Source organism: Vulpes vulpes, chromosome 4, assembly GCF_048418805.1.
Source record: "Vulpes vulpes isolate BD-2025 chromosome 4, VulVul3, whole genome shotgun sequence".
In the NCBI taxonomy this organism is placed as follows: Eukaryota; Metazoa; Chordata; class Mammalia; order Carnivora; family Canidae; genus Vulpes; species Vulpes vulpes.
Genome location: NC_132783.1, coordinates 139,679,101 through 139,694,252, shown reverse-complemented (window position 1 = coordinate 139,694,252; position 15,152 = coordinate 139,679,101). Strand labels below are relative to the sequence as shown.

The 15,152-nt window shown below is 35.1% G+C and overlaps 1 protein-coding gene across 2 annotated transcripts in view; it reads right to left on the bottom strand.

Annotated features, from left to right (window-relative positions):
- Positions 1–7,577: 7,577 nt before the first annotated feature.
- CDH10 (cadherin 10) overlaps positions 7,578–15,152 on the bottom strand; it is a 174,557-nt gene continuing 166,982 nt past the window's right edge. The window contains exons 11-12 of one of the 2 annotated variants that reach the window (XM_026005718.2): positions 11,108–11,359; positions 7,578–8,657 (exon numbers count right to left, since the gene is read on the bottom strand). In XM_026005718.2, coding sequence (XP_025861503.1) covers positions 8,167–8,657; positions 11,108–11,359 — 743 coding nt within the window. In that variant the 3' untranslated portion in view covers positions 7,578–8,166. The remainder of the gene's footprint in view (positions 8,658–11,107; positions 11,360–15,152) is intronic. The other variant, XM_026005720.2, reaches the window with a different exon arrangement.

Genomic DNA, 15,152 nt, shown 5'->3' with positions numbered 1-15,152 from the left:
TTTTATTGGGCCACTGCATCTTCCAATGGAGCTGGTAGGTACACAGTTACCCTCATTGATACTTTTATGGGATTTCTGGGACTACTTCCTCCAGAAATCCTGCTTCCCATCATGTAAACTGCTTCTTAATCAGAAATGTGCTCATCTCTTTTGGGCCACCAGGTGTTCTAGATTCATTTTAAGGTTCTCATTTCACCTCCCAAGCTGTTCTGTTGTGGGCTGCAGAACATGGAATCTCATGGAATTTCCATCTAGGTTACTCGCCCCAAGCAGCTGGATTTACAGAGAGGCATAACAGTGTTCCTGAAGACATGCTCCTTTAGCTTTTAGATGATAAGTAGTCCCCCAAGTGGACAGGTATTTTACCCCAAGCTCTAATAAGCTTACTTCCTGGTCCTCAGATTTTCTACCCCCCCCCACACACACACACCAACTACCAGTCTCCTCCAAGGACTCCCTTGTAGGTACTTACAATGAATCTTAACACTTTTGGACTTTAAATAGAACATCATTCACAGCCACTCACCAAATAAACGTTCCCTTCACCATTTTGATTTTTCCATACACTGGCCACACAGTCAAAAGTGCATTGTACAATAGGACTGTCTTATATCAGAGAGCCCAAGGGGACAAAGCCCTACCAAATTGCTTAGAGAGTATGATTATACAGATTTTATTGGCCCAGAAATGGCCCAATATCAGTGGTGAAGCTCAGGCCAAATATGTGTGGTCAAAAACCACTATTTTTTTTTTTAATTAAAGTTCAGTCTCCATAACACTACTGAAAGAAATCCCACTATCACCACTCCCCCAAGATATCAGGATTGATTATTTTATCTTCACCAATAGTAGGCTTGGGTTTAAGAGGACTACCTTAGAATTGAGTCACATGTGTCCCCCAGCTCCACTACGTAAAAAAGAATGGGACTGTGGGCAATTTTATGTAATTCTCACTTGTATTTTTCTGACATGTAAAATTGAGATAGTAGTTACCTCACAGAGTCATTGTGACAATTAAATGTGTTAGTATATGTTAGACACTTTGAATAGTTCTTGACATATTAATAAGCACATAAATGTTAGTTACTATCATCATCATCATCATCCTCTGTCATCTTCATTGTTCGATTCTATGTGTAAGTTTTCCAAGCACACACATTACAGATATTGTTAATCATTGACATTTTATATACTTAATTGACCATTTAAAAAAAAATATCATTACATTTTAAGTGATTTGGAGAACAACTGTGGTGTTAGTCCTTATTTTCTCTACTTTTCAACAAAATTTTAAAGTGTATACTAATGAATGAGTCAAGATACAAAATTAATTGTGTTCAATATTCCATATTAGTAATGCACTGAGATTTTAGCTTCATAGATAGGGAAACTGAGGCGTAGTGTGAATATCTCTAGATAAGTAATTCACGTTGCCAATAAATAAACTAAAAATTGAATTCCACTTTTTTTCCATTCCTGTCTCAAAAATAAAGTTTATAAAAGAGGGCATCGAGTTTGGGTTTCCTTCTATCCAGTTATCTAAATGCTGTCTGCTCAAGCTATCACTTTTGGGAAGATGATGTGAGAACGTTTCAATATATAGTTGGCATAATTGTGCATAGCTGCTGTCAAGAATTCCTCGGCAGAGACTGTCATCTGAAAAGGTTACTGTGACATTTCTAGAATATGCTTTTTCAAATATGAATGAAACATGTTGCCTTTTTGGTTGAAGGTAGGGAAGGCATGGAACCTGACATTTTCCATAGTGCCAAAATTAGAAAACAAAGTATTAGAATGCCAAGATTAATCAATCACTCAACAAGTATTTGTGTAGTACCTACTTAGGTGTCCCCGGCACTGCTCAGGACTAGCATTTTATCAGGTGTAGGTTTTTAATCAAATAAAACCTACAAATAAAGGAACTGCTTTAATCTAAATTATATACAAATGCCAAGAGAATATTCCATATGTTGGAACTACTGAAGTACCTACACACTTTTGAACGAATATTTTCTATGCTCAAAATTATTACAAATGCAGAATAAAATTCTACCTATAATAAAATTTCACTCTTTGAAGAACTAGAAGTATGAAATTTATGCAGTTAAGATGTGTATGTGTGTGTGTATATTTATAGACTCAAATCAGTACAATGTACACCTTAAACTTACACAATATTGTAGGTCAATTATATTCCAAGAAAGCTGGAAAAAAATAGATAATACTTTCAAACAAATGACTTGCCGTACTAAAGTCTTGCTCTTCTAAAAGAAAAGTAGAATATGCCAGAAGTTGAATCAATCACCAAGTTTGGCTGTTTTTTTTACAAAAATGTATTGACATAAGCAAAACTATTCAGAAAAGGCTTCTTTTAGGCTATATTAGCAGTGGGGTTAAATTAATATAAATGGTAATATAAAGACATGGATTTTACACATTGATTTAACAAAGTCTTTTAAAATCCTCTTGATTGTGACAGGAGAGAAGCAAAGATCATGGTAAGAGTCTTAGGAGTGCTTCTAAATATTTCACGTTGTGTAGGAGGTTTATTCAGATAAATTTGGGAATGAAGTTGCTGTGCGATCCTTCCTGTGGAGTTGTAAATGTCATGTTCCAAATTCAGGATAATTCCACAGCTGGAAAAGAGTTTTCACAAACTGTCTACCAGTTTTCTGTTATGCTCTCATTAATTGTTGATCCTTTCTTATATAAATCCCTTAATTTAATAAAGACTGCTCATTGTGTTACTTCATGCACACTTTAAAATAATCCTGTTTGTAATAATAGAAGAAAATGAGGTTGAGCAAATCATCTTTATTTGTCTTTTTTGGTTTGTTTTTGCTCCTGCTAATTAGAATTGTGAAAAGTGCCTTTTATTTTTCTCTTCTTTGACTTAGTTGATCTCCATGTCTGAAAAAGAAATGGCTAGTTCAGCACTGAGGTAAATACTACATTTGTAGCCTTAAAGAAATAGATTATCAGAGAGATTGGGTGCAAATTATAATATGTATAATAAATGAGTGGACTTAAATAAATTATATATACATATATATGTCATATATATAACAATTATATATTACATGCATTGTTTTGTTGGTATTGGTTGTGGATATTATATTAAATATATATATATATATATATATATATATATATATATATATATACATATACTTAAAAAAAACTTCCTTAACCAGCAATGCGACCTTGGCTCCAAGCATCTTTGCTTATTCACGTCAGTTCTCTTGGCTCATTTCTTTGGTTTTGTCGTGGGTTACTTTTTTTGTTTTTAATTTTTTTGTTTGTTTGTTTTTGTTGTGGGTTCCTGATTCAAGGTTGTCCTAGAGTCCCTACTTAGGTAACTCTGAAGGCTGTCCTCATTGCACATTGGTAACTTGGTATGTTTTTGGCAATTGCAACGAGAGAAATTTCCTAAAAATAATCAAGGAAATATAAGGTCTTTGGTTCCACTTCAACATTCTTTTTCATCTTAATCTTCCTCAAAACCTTCCCTGACCAACAGTCCTTTTATATGACCTTTCCATAGCACTATCGAGGTCCCCAAATTGTGACCCAGATTCCAAACACATCAGAACCAAACCTGAAAAAGTAGTCTTCTATGTTTCTATCACTTACTTTTTTATGTCAATTCCCTCTTTCATCATTTTGGGGCACTTCACAAATGTTCCAAACACATTTGCAATGTACCTTCATTGGAAACAATGTTTTGACTTTCTAAGATTCGTGTGTCCTTTAAGATTTATCTCTGCTTTCCTAAAGCAATTAGCCAAAATAATCATTGGCTAATTAGCATTTATCTTTAAAATGATGGCCCGGTACAGAAGCAGTCTGGAAGGAAAAAGTTTTCTTGTAAATGATCGTAAAAGTTACTGAGATTCTTTCCATAACTTTGGGTAATTTGTTATCTGAAGGAAGCAGAAATATCATATTCATATGCAAATAATATGCATATCTATGCACATGCATGTAAAATTAAGTATGATACGTGATAAATCCAATAGTCCAATATTTATCAATGCTCCCCAAAAATGTTTATTGAGCACCTAAGCAGACATACTTCTGTTTATTGGGCATCACAAGGAAGAAAACACAAAATCCATGCTCCCTTGATTTTTACATTCTATTTGAGAGAGACAGAAAGTAATCAGAGTAAACAGGTAAGTCATATGGCATGCTAAAAGGGTGGTAGTGTCAGGGAGAAAACATGCAGTAGAAGAGCAATAGGCAAATCTGTAATTTTCAAGTCGTGTGGACAGGGTTAAGACCTTAATTTAAAAATAACATTTAATAGAGGGTTGTTTTGTTTTGTTTTGTTTTGTTTTGTTTTGCATTTGATAAAGATTTTGAACAAGGAAGAGATACAAGCTGGGGAAGAGAAATGGTCAGTGTAAACTCATGAAGGTGAGGAGAAGAAACAACCATCAGTAATTGGAGCACAGCAAATAAATGGGTGAATAGGTCAAAGGGCTTGGCAGAGGCCTTAAGGATAAAATCTTAAAAAAAAAAATAATAATAAGGTCCAGAATGACCATAAAGTCTTGAACTGGGACATAACTTTGGAGTAAAAGGGGAAACACAGCCTTTGTGACCAGATGCCACTGTTTTACACTATTTACGACCTGCAGGATGACTTGGTGACTAAGTGGACGCCCTGAACCCCTCTCCATAAGCCAATTCTGAACTCTTTCAAAGCAATGGAAGAGTCCCAGCAGCTGGCCAGATGATCCATGGAGAACAAGGCTTCACTTTCAGCAGATCTGAGCCAGGGAGACTCATTTACTGCTACCAGGAGCTTGCCCAGGCATTCCTGCAGTGCTGCCCAGGGGTGCCTCTGGGGACTACAGAGCTGCAGCCTGTGGTCAGCAGGTGTCAGGCAACAGACAGTAGAGGAGAGGCATCATAAGGGTATTATATATAGATACTTAGGTGGATGCATTGATCACTGAACCCAGATACTCCTAATTCTCAATCCTAAGTGTTAGGGGCTTCCAAAATTTTTATTCTAGACTATTTTAGGCATCTAATTACTCATAATTTCTATGTTTACGGAGCACCTATGTTTACTGAGTCTACCAATAAGCCTCTGGAACTCTTGCACTTGTGCGACAGTATCTATTTGACATATAGAGAGATATCTCAGCCTAAGAGCATTAATGTATCTCTCCATAAACTTTTCCTTGATATTTTGTTGAGGCTAAAACCAATGAGAATTGATTGACTTAATCACCATTTCTAACGACCAAAGGTTATAAATCATTTTATTTCACTCATCTGAATATTTAAAGCATGAAAAAGTGGGGTGCCTGGGTGGTTCAGTCTGGTAAGTGTCTGCCTTCAGCTCAGGCCATGATCCCAGGACCCTGGGATCCAGCCCCACATTGGGCTCCTTGCCCAGCGAGGAGCCTGTTTCTCCCTCTCCCTCTGCCTGCTGCTCCCCTGCTTCTGCTCTCTGTCTGTCAAATGAATAAAGTCTTATAAAAAATAAAACATGAAAAAGGATGACAATAATTTTTCTCTGTGTTTAAAAAAATCATGAACAGTAAAATACTACTAAATATTTAGTAACAAATTTGGAGTGTTTTTATAACTGTTATATTTTTTTCATTTTTACTCATAGAGGAAGTATTAACATATAAAACTTGCATAGAATTTATTATTACATCTCTAGTGTCTAGAACACCCTTTGATTTTTATAATAGGTGTTCAAAATGTCTGATGAATGAGGGAGTAAATGGATGAATAGATGAAAGACCCACAGTTATCTGATGTCATCAACGACAGGATAATTAGAGTCATTTTCCTCATTTCCAATATAAAAAAAAAATTAGACATAGAATAATCTGTATATTGGGCATTCTTTGGGAAAGCATCATACCGGGACTCTTAAGAGAGTTTGAGCAGGTCAGTAGAGGGACCCTTTGTCATTTTAGGATCTCCAAGAAATTTAACATATCACTTTCATTATCAAAAAATAATAGGTTATCTGTAACTAAGGACTGTTTCAGAACTCTGAAAAAATGATTTCTGAACAACATAGTTCCTCTATTGCTGAAGAAACCTGTTAATCAATCTCCTTTAGGATAATTTTTTGGAAACCTGATTGGATGATTAGAGATGACTGCTACAATTCTTAAGTTTATTAAAAGCCAGTGATAAAATAAGTGACAGAGCAAGTTAATATCAGCTTGAAATACTCTGAGGATAATTAAAAACATTCAAATAAGAATTCCAATTACTGATATGCAATATTAATAAAAATAACTAATGCAGGAAATTTTTAAACTAATTTTCAATCAAATGAATATTATATTTTGAATCATAATTAATGTGAAATGTTCATAAGCTACACCTTCTTTTAACCTTTCCATTTTTTGTTGATTTTATTTGAATGAATAATCCCAGACTATTGAGGGTTTTCTCTTCCTTCAGTTCAATTTTTTTTTCCACCTTAAACTCTGTCCTTTTAACAGTCTGCCTTCTGGTTATACAAATGGGTTCCTAGAATATGAGTCAAACAAGTTAAGTTTTACTATGATTTGATGTGTCAGCCTTTTAATGTGACTAATTTTAACTGGACCACATGGGTTGTTTTTCTTTTATAATTATATTACCATGCAAACTAAAATGTCTGTAGTCAGAAAAATGTGTGCCTTTTCACCCTGGAACTTGGAGGTGGGGGGATTCATTCAAGAAGACTGAAATAAATAAATCTGTATTAAAGATATGTCAATATTGTACTCTCACTCCAAAAGCATAGCAGTTTCATTAATTTGAAAGCACACAAATCTTTGGTATTGTTTACGATATACTCAGCAGGGAATGCAACTTCCTAGTGTAGGCCCTACAGAGCATTCCATTTATAAATAAATCATATTTGGAGCTTGAGAAACAAGAGATCAGTTGGTGCAGTTGGCCTCTGTGAATCTCAGGAACTCCTGATAATTAACTGCCAGTACTTTTTTTTTCCCCCTTTTCTACTGAATCATTCACTGACAGAAAACCAGACTTAATTACAAGTAAATATGTAATGCACTTTTGAAAACTTGACATAATCACAATGCTGTGCCTTAATGGAATATTCAGCATTATTACTGTCATTACTAGGCATTTTCGAAGTCATCATGAGAGGTAAGTATATTTTCCATTAAAGGATTATTTCAGTCTGAAATCTGTCTGAATTATTATTACCTATAACTCTCAGTAGCACAAATGTCATACAAAAATAAGAAAATGTTATATTCTTTCAGATACTACTTAAGTGAATATGAACAAAACAAAATTACCATATTGCTGATATGTTGGGATAATTAGCATAAGGATGGCCATGTTTTAAATTGGCTTAATTGATAATTTTTAAGTGCTCTCTATATGACCATTACATTTAATATGACAGGTTTTTCACATATCAAAAAACAAAAACTCACTGAAAAAAAAAATTCTTTCCTAAATCGCCATAATGATCTTGTGCCCTTACCTGCATTCAACATCATTTTGTACCAAGATAGTGCAGGGAGAAACTGTTTCTTCCTAGGGAAAAAAAAATGAAGCTGGAGACAAGGTAGTTGTAAAAACTTGTTTATTTTTTTTAAAAATAAATACAAAAATATAAATATAAAACATTAGCAGATAGAATTTGATGAAATGAAATTGCACAAACGTTTGTATATACCAGGTTGCAAATCACACCTACTGACACCACATATACGTTTTGTTTTTGTTTTCTTTTTAACTTAATGTACAGAACAGGATATGCCTTAAAATTCTTTTTTTTTTTTTTCTTCTTCACCTTTTTAAAAAGCTTCATTGGCAGGGGGCAGGATGTGTATCTAAACAGAAGCGGCTTGTGTGTGAGGTGGCTCAGGGGAGAACTATCCTGTTCGTGTTTCTGAGATCATCTTTTATTTCTAAGATGGACAACACTGAATTTCCATAGCTTTGGCTCTTGGAAGTGATTAAAGAAAATTTCGTAGACAATTCCGTGGAGACATCCTACAAGGAGGGGGAAAAAAAATAAAGAAAAAGATCAAGGTCATGAATGAACTGATGAAGAAGTCCATGGGACAAAAAAAAAAAAAAAAAAAAAAAATCGTGTGCTGAGTGGCAGGAAGCTTCTCGGGACTGTGAGCTCGTGGACGGGCCGCGCCCAGGTCAGGAGTCCCGGTCGCTGTCCCCGCCGCCGTACATCTCCGCCAGCTTGTGGAAGCGCGGGCCCCACTCGCGCAGGTAGTCGTAGTTCTGGTCGCTGTCCGAGGTGGCGGACTCCAGCGAGCTCAGCGAGTCGGCCAGCGAGTCGGTGCCCTCGTAGGCGTAGGTGGCCAGAGAGTCGTAGGGCGGCGCCGTGGGGTCCAGGTCGTGCTCCTTGAGCCTCTCGTGGATGAAATCCCGCACGTCCGTGTTGTCGGGGGCCGTGGGAGTCCTCCGAGGGATAAACAACGTCTCGGGAATAATATCCCGCCGGAGCTTCTTCTCCTCCACGGCCGCGGGGTTGCGCAGGGTGCCGATGTCGAAGGCCTGGGTGTCCTCCTCCCCGCCGCCCTCGTCGTTGTAGCTCACGATGTTGTCCCTGATGTCCTCTTTGGACAAGATCAGCGGTTCTTTCTTCCGCTGTCTTTTCAGGGCTGCAAACAGTACGACTATAACTTGAAAAAAAAAGAAAAAAAAAGAAAAAAAAGAAAGAAAGAAAGAAAGAAAGAAAGAAAGAAAGAAAAGAAAAGAAAAGAAAAGAAAAGAAAAGAAAAAAAAAAAAAAAGGAGATTCATTAGCTGTGCACCTACAACACCAGAGAGATGAGGAGTGGAAGTGCAGGAGAGGAATGCAAGGGTTTCTGATTTATGTCTATGACCATCTGGGGGTATTTCTCAAATACAGTGAGACATTTTGTCTATTTTTCTTTCTTTTTTTTTTTTTTTTCTCTAAGAACTGTTTAAACTTAGCTCCCAGTCGTGCAGACATTATTTATACTTTGCATTGAAGGGGGACATAAGGTGTTGCATGGAAAATAGACGCAAATTGAATTCGGCTTCAAGTAAAACAATTCGGGAGGACAAAAATAGGCCCGTATTTTGTACATCTTCAACACGCTATTTAAAAGGTGGCATTCTTGACAGGATACACTGTTGGTTTGGATTAAATGGCCTCGCTGATGGATTCACATAGTTGTTTTTGTTTTCTTGTATTGTTAAAGGAAGGGAGGGGCAGGTGACTTTCTGATTACACACTCTTAGTTTAGCAATCTTTGAGGTTTTACATGGAAATATATATCACAATGAGACCAAAAAGAAAGTTGTCAGATCGCATGGTGGCAAAGAGTGAATTTCAATTTCCACATTGAATTACCTAGAGAAAGAATGAATGAACTTAGCTCGATCTATCTCAAACAACTGTAGATCCACGAATAGAAATGTGTATCATCCAGAAAGGACATTTCCCAACTTCCCTGAGAAGGTATCAATATTAATAATAATATAATGATTTTACTAATCATGATAGTGATAGCATAAAAGATAAGAGAATGTTAATATCAAATTCCCCTTGGCTGTATTAGTTTCCCAGTCCTCATTCACTATCCCCAAACATTTTGGACATGATCCTTGAAAATTATGATTTGGGGAAACAGACATGCATTTGATTAACCAAGGAAAAAGACAGAAAATATTTTACACCAGGTATATATATGATGAAATGCCTATATTTATTTAGCTTTTTTTTAGAGGAAACATTTAAAGGATATGCAATTTATTATCATTATGAACTGAAAGTGTCCTCTTAAAATTCAGGTTAAAGCCTAAATCCCCAAAGTGATGGTATTTGGAAGTGGGGTCTTTAGGGCATAATTAAGTCATACGGTGGAGCCCTCATGAATTGGATTAGTGTTTTTATGAAAAGAAACCAGGAAGAGGATTGGGGTCGTCCATGTGGGGATACAACATAGGCAGCCATCCTGAAACTAGGAATATGTCCTCACCAAATTTGGAATCTGTCAGTGCCTTGATTTTAGACTTTCCAGCTTCCAAAATTATGAGAAATACATTTCTGTGGCTTAAGCCATCCAGTCTATGGCATAGTTACAGCAGCGTGAACTAGGAGAATTATGTTAGTATGTGAAGGGCTCTTAACTTTTGTTTTCCCTTTTACTAACAGGACAGTCAGGCTATCTGCCTTCAAGCTTGTGTAAAAGGGCAAACAAGAGACTTTCTTTTAATTCAACAAAAAATAAGATTTTAATCCATTGGTAAGTATTCTTGACCTTCAAAGTGGCTAAAAAATAAATAGGCTACCACTAAGAGAGGAAAAAAAAAAAGCTTATTCTTCAAGCCTTTGAGAAAATATGACATTTTATTTTGCTTAAGTTTGTATTTCCATGCACACACATAAACTTGTGATGTAAAGATTCTAAACCTTAGATTGTTTATTGTCAGCTAAGTGTTCTTACCCAGTAAAAAATGTTCTAATAATGAGGATAATGAAACCTACTGTGATTGACTCCAAAATCCAAGTTCATTTTACTGCTTCTTAAAATGTCAGATACAATGTTTTTTGATTAGGGTCATAGGAATATGCACAATAGTTTTAAGATAATGCAACAGGGGAGTAAACTTAATCTCAGTTTTCATTCAAAAGCAGTTAAAAAGCAATTTGCTCTAGGTTATAAAATCAAGTGTTATTGTTGTAGGGAAAAGTAAACCAGGTAAAGGGCCATTTTAACATTATTTCATTGGGAGGGTAAGATACTGAGTGCTTTATCCAGCCACCATAAGATGAAAAACCTAGAAATAAACTTTAGATTTACTGAAAAACTATAACTAATAGCAAAATACTTTGCCTTGGATGAGCCACTAAGCAATTGTGCAACCGTGGAAAACATTTTGGCTATCTCTAACTTTCAGTCTTATTATTAAAAAAAAAAAGGTATAACTGTGTGATCACATAAAATATTTTAATATAAACAATATCTCATCACTAACTTACATCTATCTTAAATGTTGAAGTGAACTTGAGAGAAGGTATTTGAAAAATAGAATTTCTTATTTAAAAATACACTGACATAAGGAATCTAGGAAATAATCACATTTCCCTTAAAGTTTCTTACCCAGCAGAATGATGATGCAGAGGAGAATGGCGATGAGGGCCCCCGTGCTGAGGCCAGCAGGGAGCAGCAGGGCTTCCGCGCTGCAGGACTGCATGTTGCCTTGGCTGTCACAAGCACACACTCGGATGGTCAGCGTGCCTGTGCTGCTCTGAATTGGGTAATCATTGTCTGATATCACCACAGGCAAGAGATAGGTACTTATTTCATGTCTATTGAATCCATTTTTTCTGGTTAAAATTCTGGCAGTATTATCTAAAACAAATTTTAAAATATTACCGATGGCTTGGGACAAGAAAGTTCTCTCATCCTGATCTCCACGCTTTGACATACAAGTAAAAAATTATTTATGTAAAATACAAAATTAATACCGATTTTCCTATAGGATGCATACAGTAAGATAAGAATCCACTGAAATAAGATAAATGAAATAGTTTGAGGAGTCTAAGACTGTCACTGCTTATTTACTAGATTTCCAACTTGTTCTCAGATAAAGCTTTTGAAATGGTGGATTTTTATAAGTGAACACTTTCTGAAGACCACAAGGATAGTAGCATATTCTCAGAGTTTTCAGAAACCATAAATATGCATACCAAGAAAAAAATTCTAGTAAATGTTTTTGTTTATATATGCATATATGTTTATTTTTTTAATTTTTTGCATATATGTTTATGCATGCCACATACACATAAAAAGACACATTAGTCCAATATTCATGAAGAAAAATATGAAGGAATAAATTTTATGTATAGTTTCAAATTTAAAATCAATAATGCACTCAAAACCCATCAAGAATCGCAATATATGAACAATGGTGAACAAATTATTATTTATTTATTTATTTATTTATTTATTTATTTATTTATTTAAAAGATTTTATTTATTTATTTCAAAGAGAGTGTGAGCAGGGGGAGGAGCACAGGGAAAGGGAGAGAGAGAGAATCCCAAGCAGACTCCACATTGAGCACAGAGCTCGATGCAGCGCTCGATCCCATGACTCTGAGATCATGACCTTGAGCTGAAATCAAAAGTGGGATGTGAAAACAAGACACCCAGGTGCCCCCAGCAAGTTAGTTAATATTTCTGAACTTTGATTTCCATCCATTAGAATGAATACAATAAATAGCTCAAAGTATTAGGAGAAGAAACTGATGTAGAGTACCTCATAAATGCACAGATATAAGGATTTAATAAACATAAGCATCCTACTACCTAGTATATCACTATAGATATTTTCTTTCTCTGATAACTCACCCAGTATCCTTAAATGGAGGTTGTGTAGTTAATAAAAAAAAAAAAAAAAGATTTCATCTAGTGCTCTATAATCAATATTTTTAAAAAAAATCAATATGTACTTGGATGATAAATTCCTATGCTGTTTTCCAATGCACTTAGTCTTCTTATGCCAATCCCGTAAGCCTATTTAAAATGCTAATGTAGGAAAGGGAGTGAATCGGGTAATGGCTACATCAAATGGGGCAGGAGAAAATAAAGGGTGACAATTCCTTGCAGATATAGTAGTTGAATATAAAGCAGTCATTTCCTAAATTATTGGTAAGATGTTATTTCTACTACATCGGTTAATTATGCTAGGATTAGCCTAATTAAGCTAGGAAAGAAGATTAGCAAAAAAGAGGATGTACATAAGCAAATTTAAAAAATAAACTAATCCTGATAATTTTGCAGATTTGACTTCTCTTTCAAAAAGTATTACAATAATTCTTCCATTTTCAAATCTACACTAAAATAAATATTTATATGCATATAGGCATATACTTTTTATTTTTTTAAGTTTTTATTTAAATTTTAGTTCATTAACATAGACTATAATATTAATTTCAGGTCTGGAATTTAGTAATTCATCACTTCCTTACAACACCTGGTGTGCATCACAAGTATCTTTTTTAATCCTCATCGCCTATTTCACCCACCCACTCATCTACCTCCCCTCTGATAACCATCAGTTTGTTCTCTATCGGTAAGAGTTTATTCCTGGGTTTGCCTCTCTCTCTCTCTTTTTCCCTTTGCTCCTTTGTTTGTTTGTTTGTTTTTAAATTTCACATATGAGTGAAATCACATGGTATTTGTCTTTCTCTGACTGACTTATTTAGCTTAGCATAAGCTCTACCCATGTCATTGCAAATGGCAAAATTTCATTTCTTTTTTGGTAGCTGAGTAATATTCCACTTTATATATATATATATATATATATATATATATATATATATATATATACAGATATAGATATAGATATAGATAGATATACATAGATATATATCACTTCTTTTTTATTCATTCATCAGTTGATGGACACTAGGGCTGTTTCCATAATTTGGCTATTGTAGAGAATGCTGCTATAAATATCAGGGAGCATCACTTTGAATTAGTATTTCTGTATTCTTTGGGTAGATACCTAGTAGTGCAATTTCTAAATCATAGGATACTTCTATTCTTTAACACTTTGAAGAGCCTTCATACTGTTTTCCAGAGTGGCTGCACCAGTTTGCATTCCCACCAACAGTGCAGGAGAGTTCCCATTTCTCCACATCTTCGTCAATACTTATTCATGATAAAAACCCTCCACAAAGTAGGTTTATAGGAAACATACCTCAACTTCATAGAGACCGTATCTGAAAAACCCACAACTAATATCATCTTCAATGGGGGAAAACTGACAGCTTTTCCTCTATGATCAGGAACAAGACAGGTGTGTCCTCAGTCACCACTGTTATTTAACATAGTACCAGAAGTCTTAGCCACAGTAATCAGACAACAAAAAGAAATAAAAGACATCTAAATCGGCAAGGAAGAAGTAAAATTTTCACTATTTGCAGATGACACGATACTCTTTGGAAATCTCAAGACTACCAAAAACTGGTTAGAGCTGATAAAGGAATTTAGTGAAGTTGCAGGACACAAAATCAATGTCCAGACATCTGTTGCATTTCTATATACCAATAATGAAAGAGAAATTAAGGAATCAATCCTCCAAAATCATAAGATACCTAGGAATAAACCTAATCAAAGAGATGAAAGACCTGTATTCTGAAAAGTATAAAATATTGAATGAAAGAAATTGAAGATGACACAAAGAAATGGAAAGGTACTCCATGCTCTTGGATTGGAAGAACAACGTTGTTAAATCTAGCACCCACAACAATCTGCACATTTAATACAATACCTATCAAAATACCACCAACATTTTTTTTTTCCACAACTAGAAAAATCCTAAAATTGGTATGGAACCACAACAGACTCTAACAAATAAAGCAACCTTGAAAGAGCAAAGCAAAGCTGGAGTGATCACAATTCTGGACTTCAACTTATATTACAAAACTGTAGTTCATCAAAATAGTATGGTACTGGCACAAAATAGACACATAGATCAATAGAACAGAACAGAGAACCCAGGATTGAACCCACAACTATATGGTTGACAAATATTTGTTCAACAGAGCAGTAAAAAGTATCCAACAGGAAAAAGACAAGTCTTGTCAACAAGCGGTGTTGGGACAACTGGACAGCAACATTCAAAAGAAAGAAACTGGACTGCTTTCTTACACCAAGCACAAAAATAAATTCAAAGTGGATTTAAGACCTAAATGACCTAAATGTAAGACCTTAAAACCATCAAAATCCTAGAAGTGAACACAGATAGTAACCTCTTTGACACTGGTCATAGTAACTCTTTCTAGATATGTCTCCTGAGGCCAGGGAAACAAAAGGAAAGATAAACTATTAGGACTTTGTCAAAGTTAAAACCTTCTGTATAGTGAGGGGAAACAGTCAACAAAACTAAAAAGCAATCTATGGAATGGGGAAAGATATTTGCGAATGACATATCTGATAAAGGGTTAATATCAAAAATATGTAAAGAACTTATAAAACTCCACACCAAAGAAACAGATAACCTCCCCCCAAAAACAAAACAATACCACAAATAATCTGATAAAAAATGGGCAGAAGATAAGAATAGACATTTTTCCAAAAAAAAAAAAAAACATACATATGGCCAACAGACACGTGAAAAGGTGCTCAAGCTCACTGA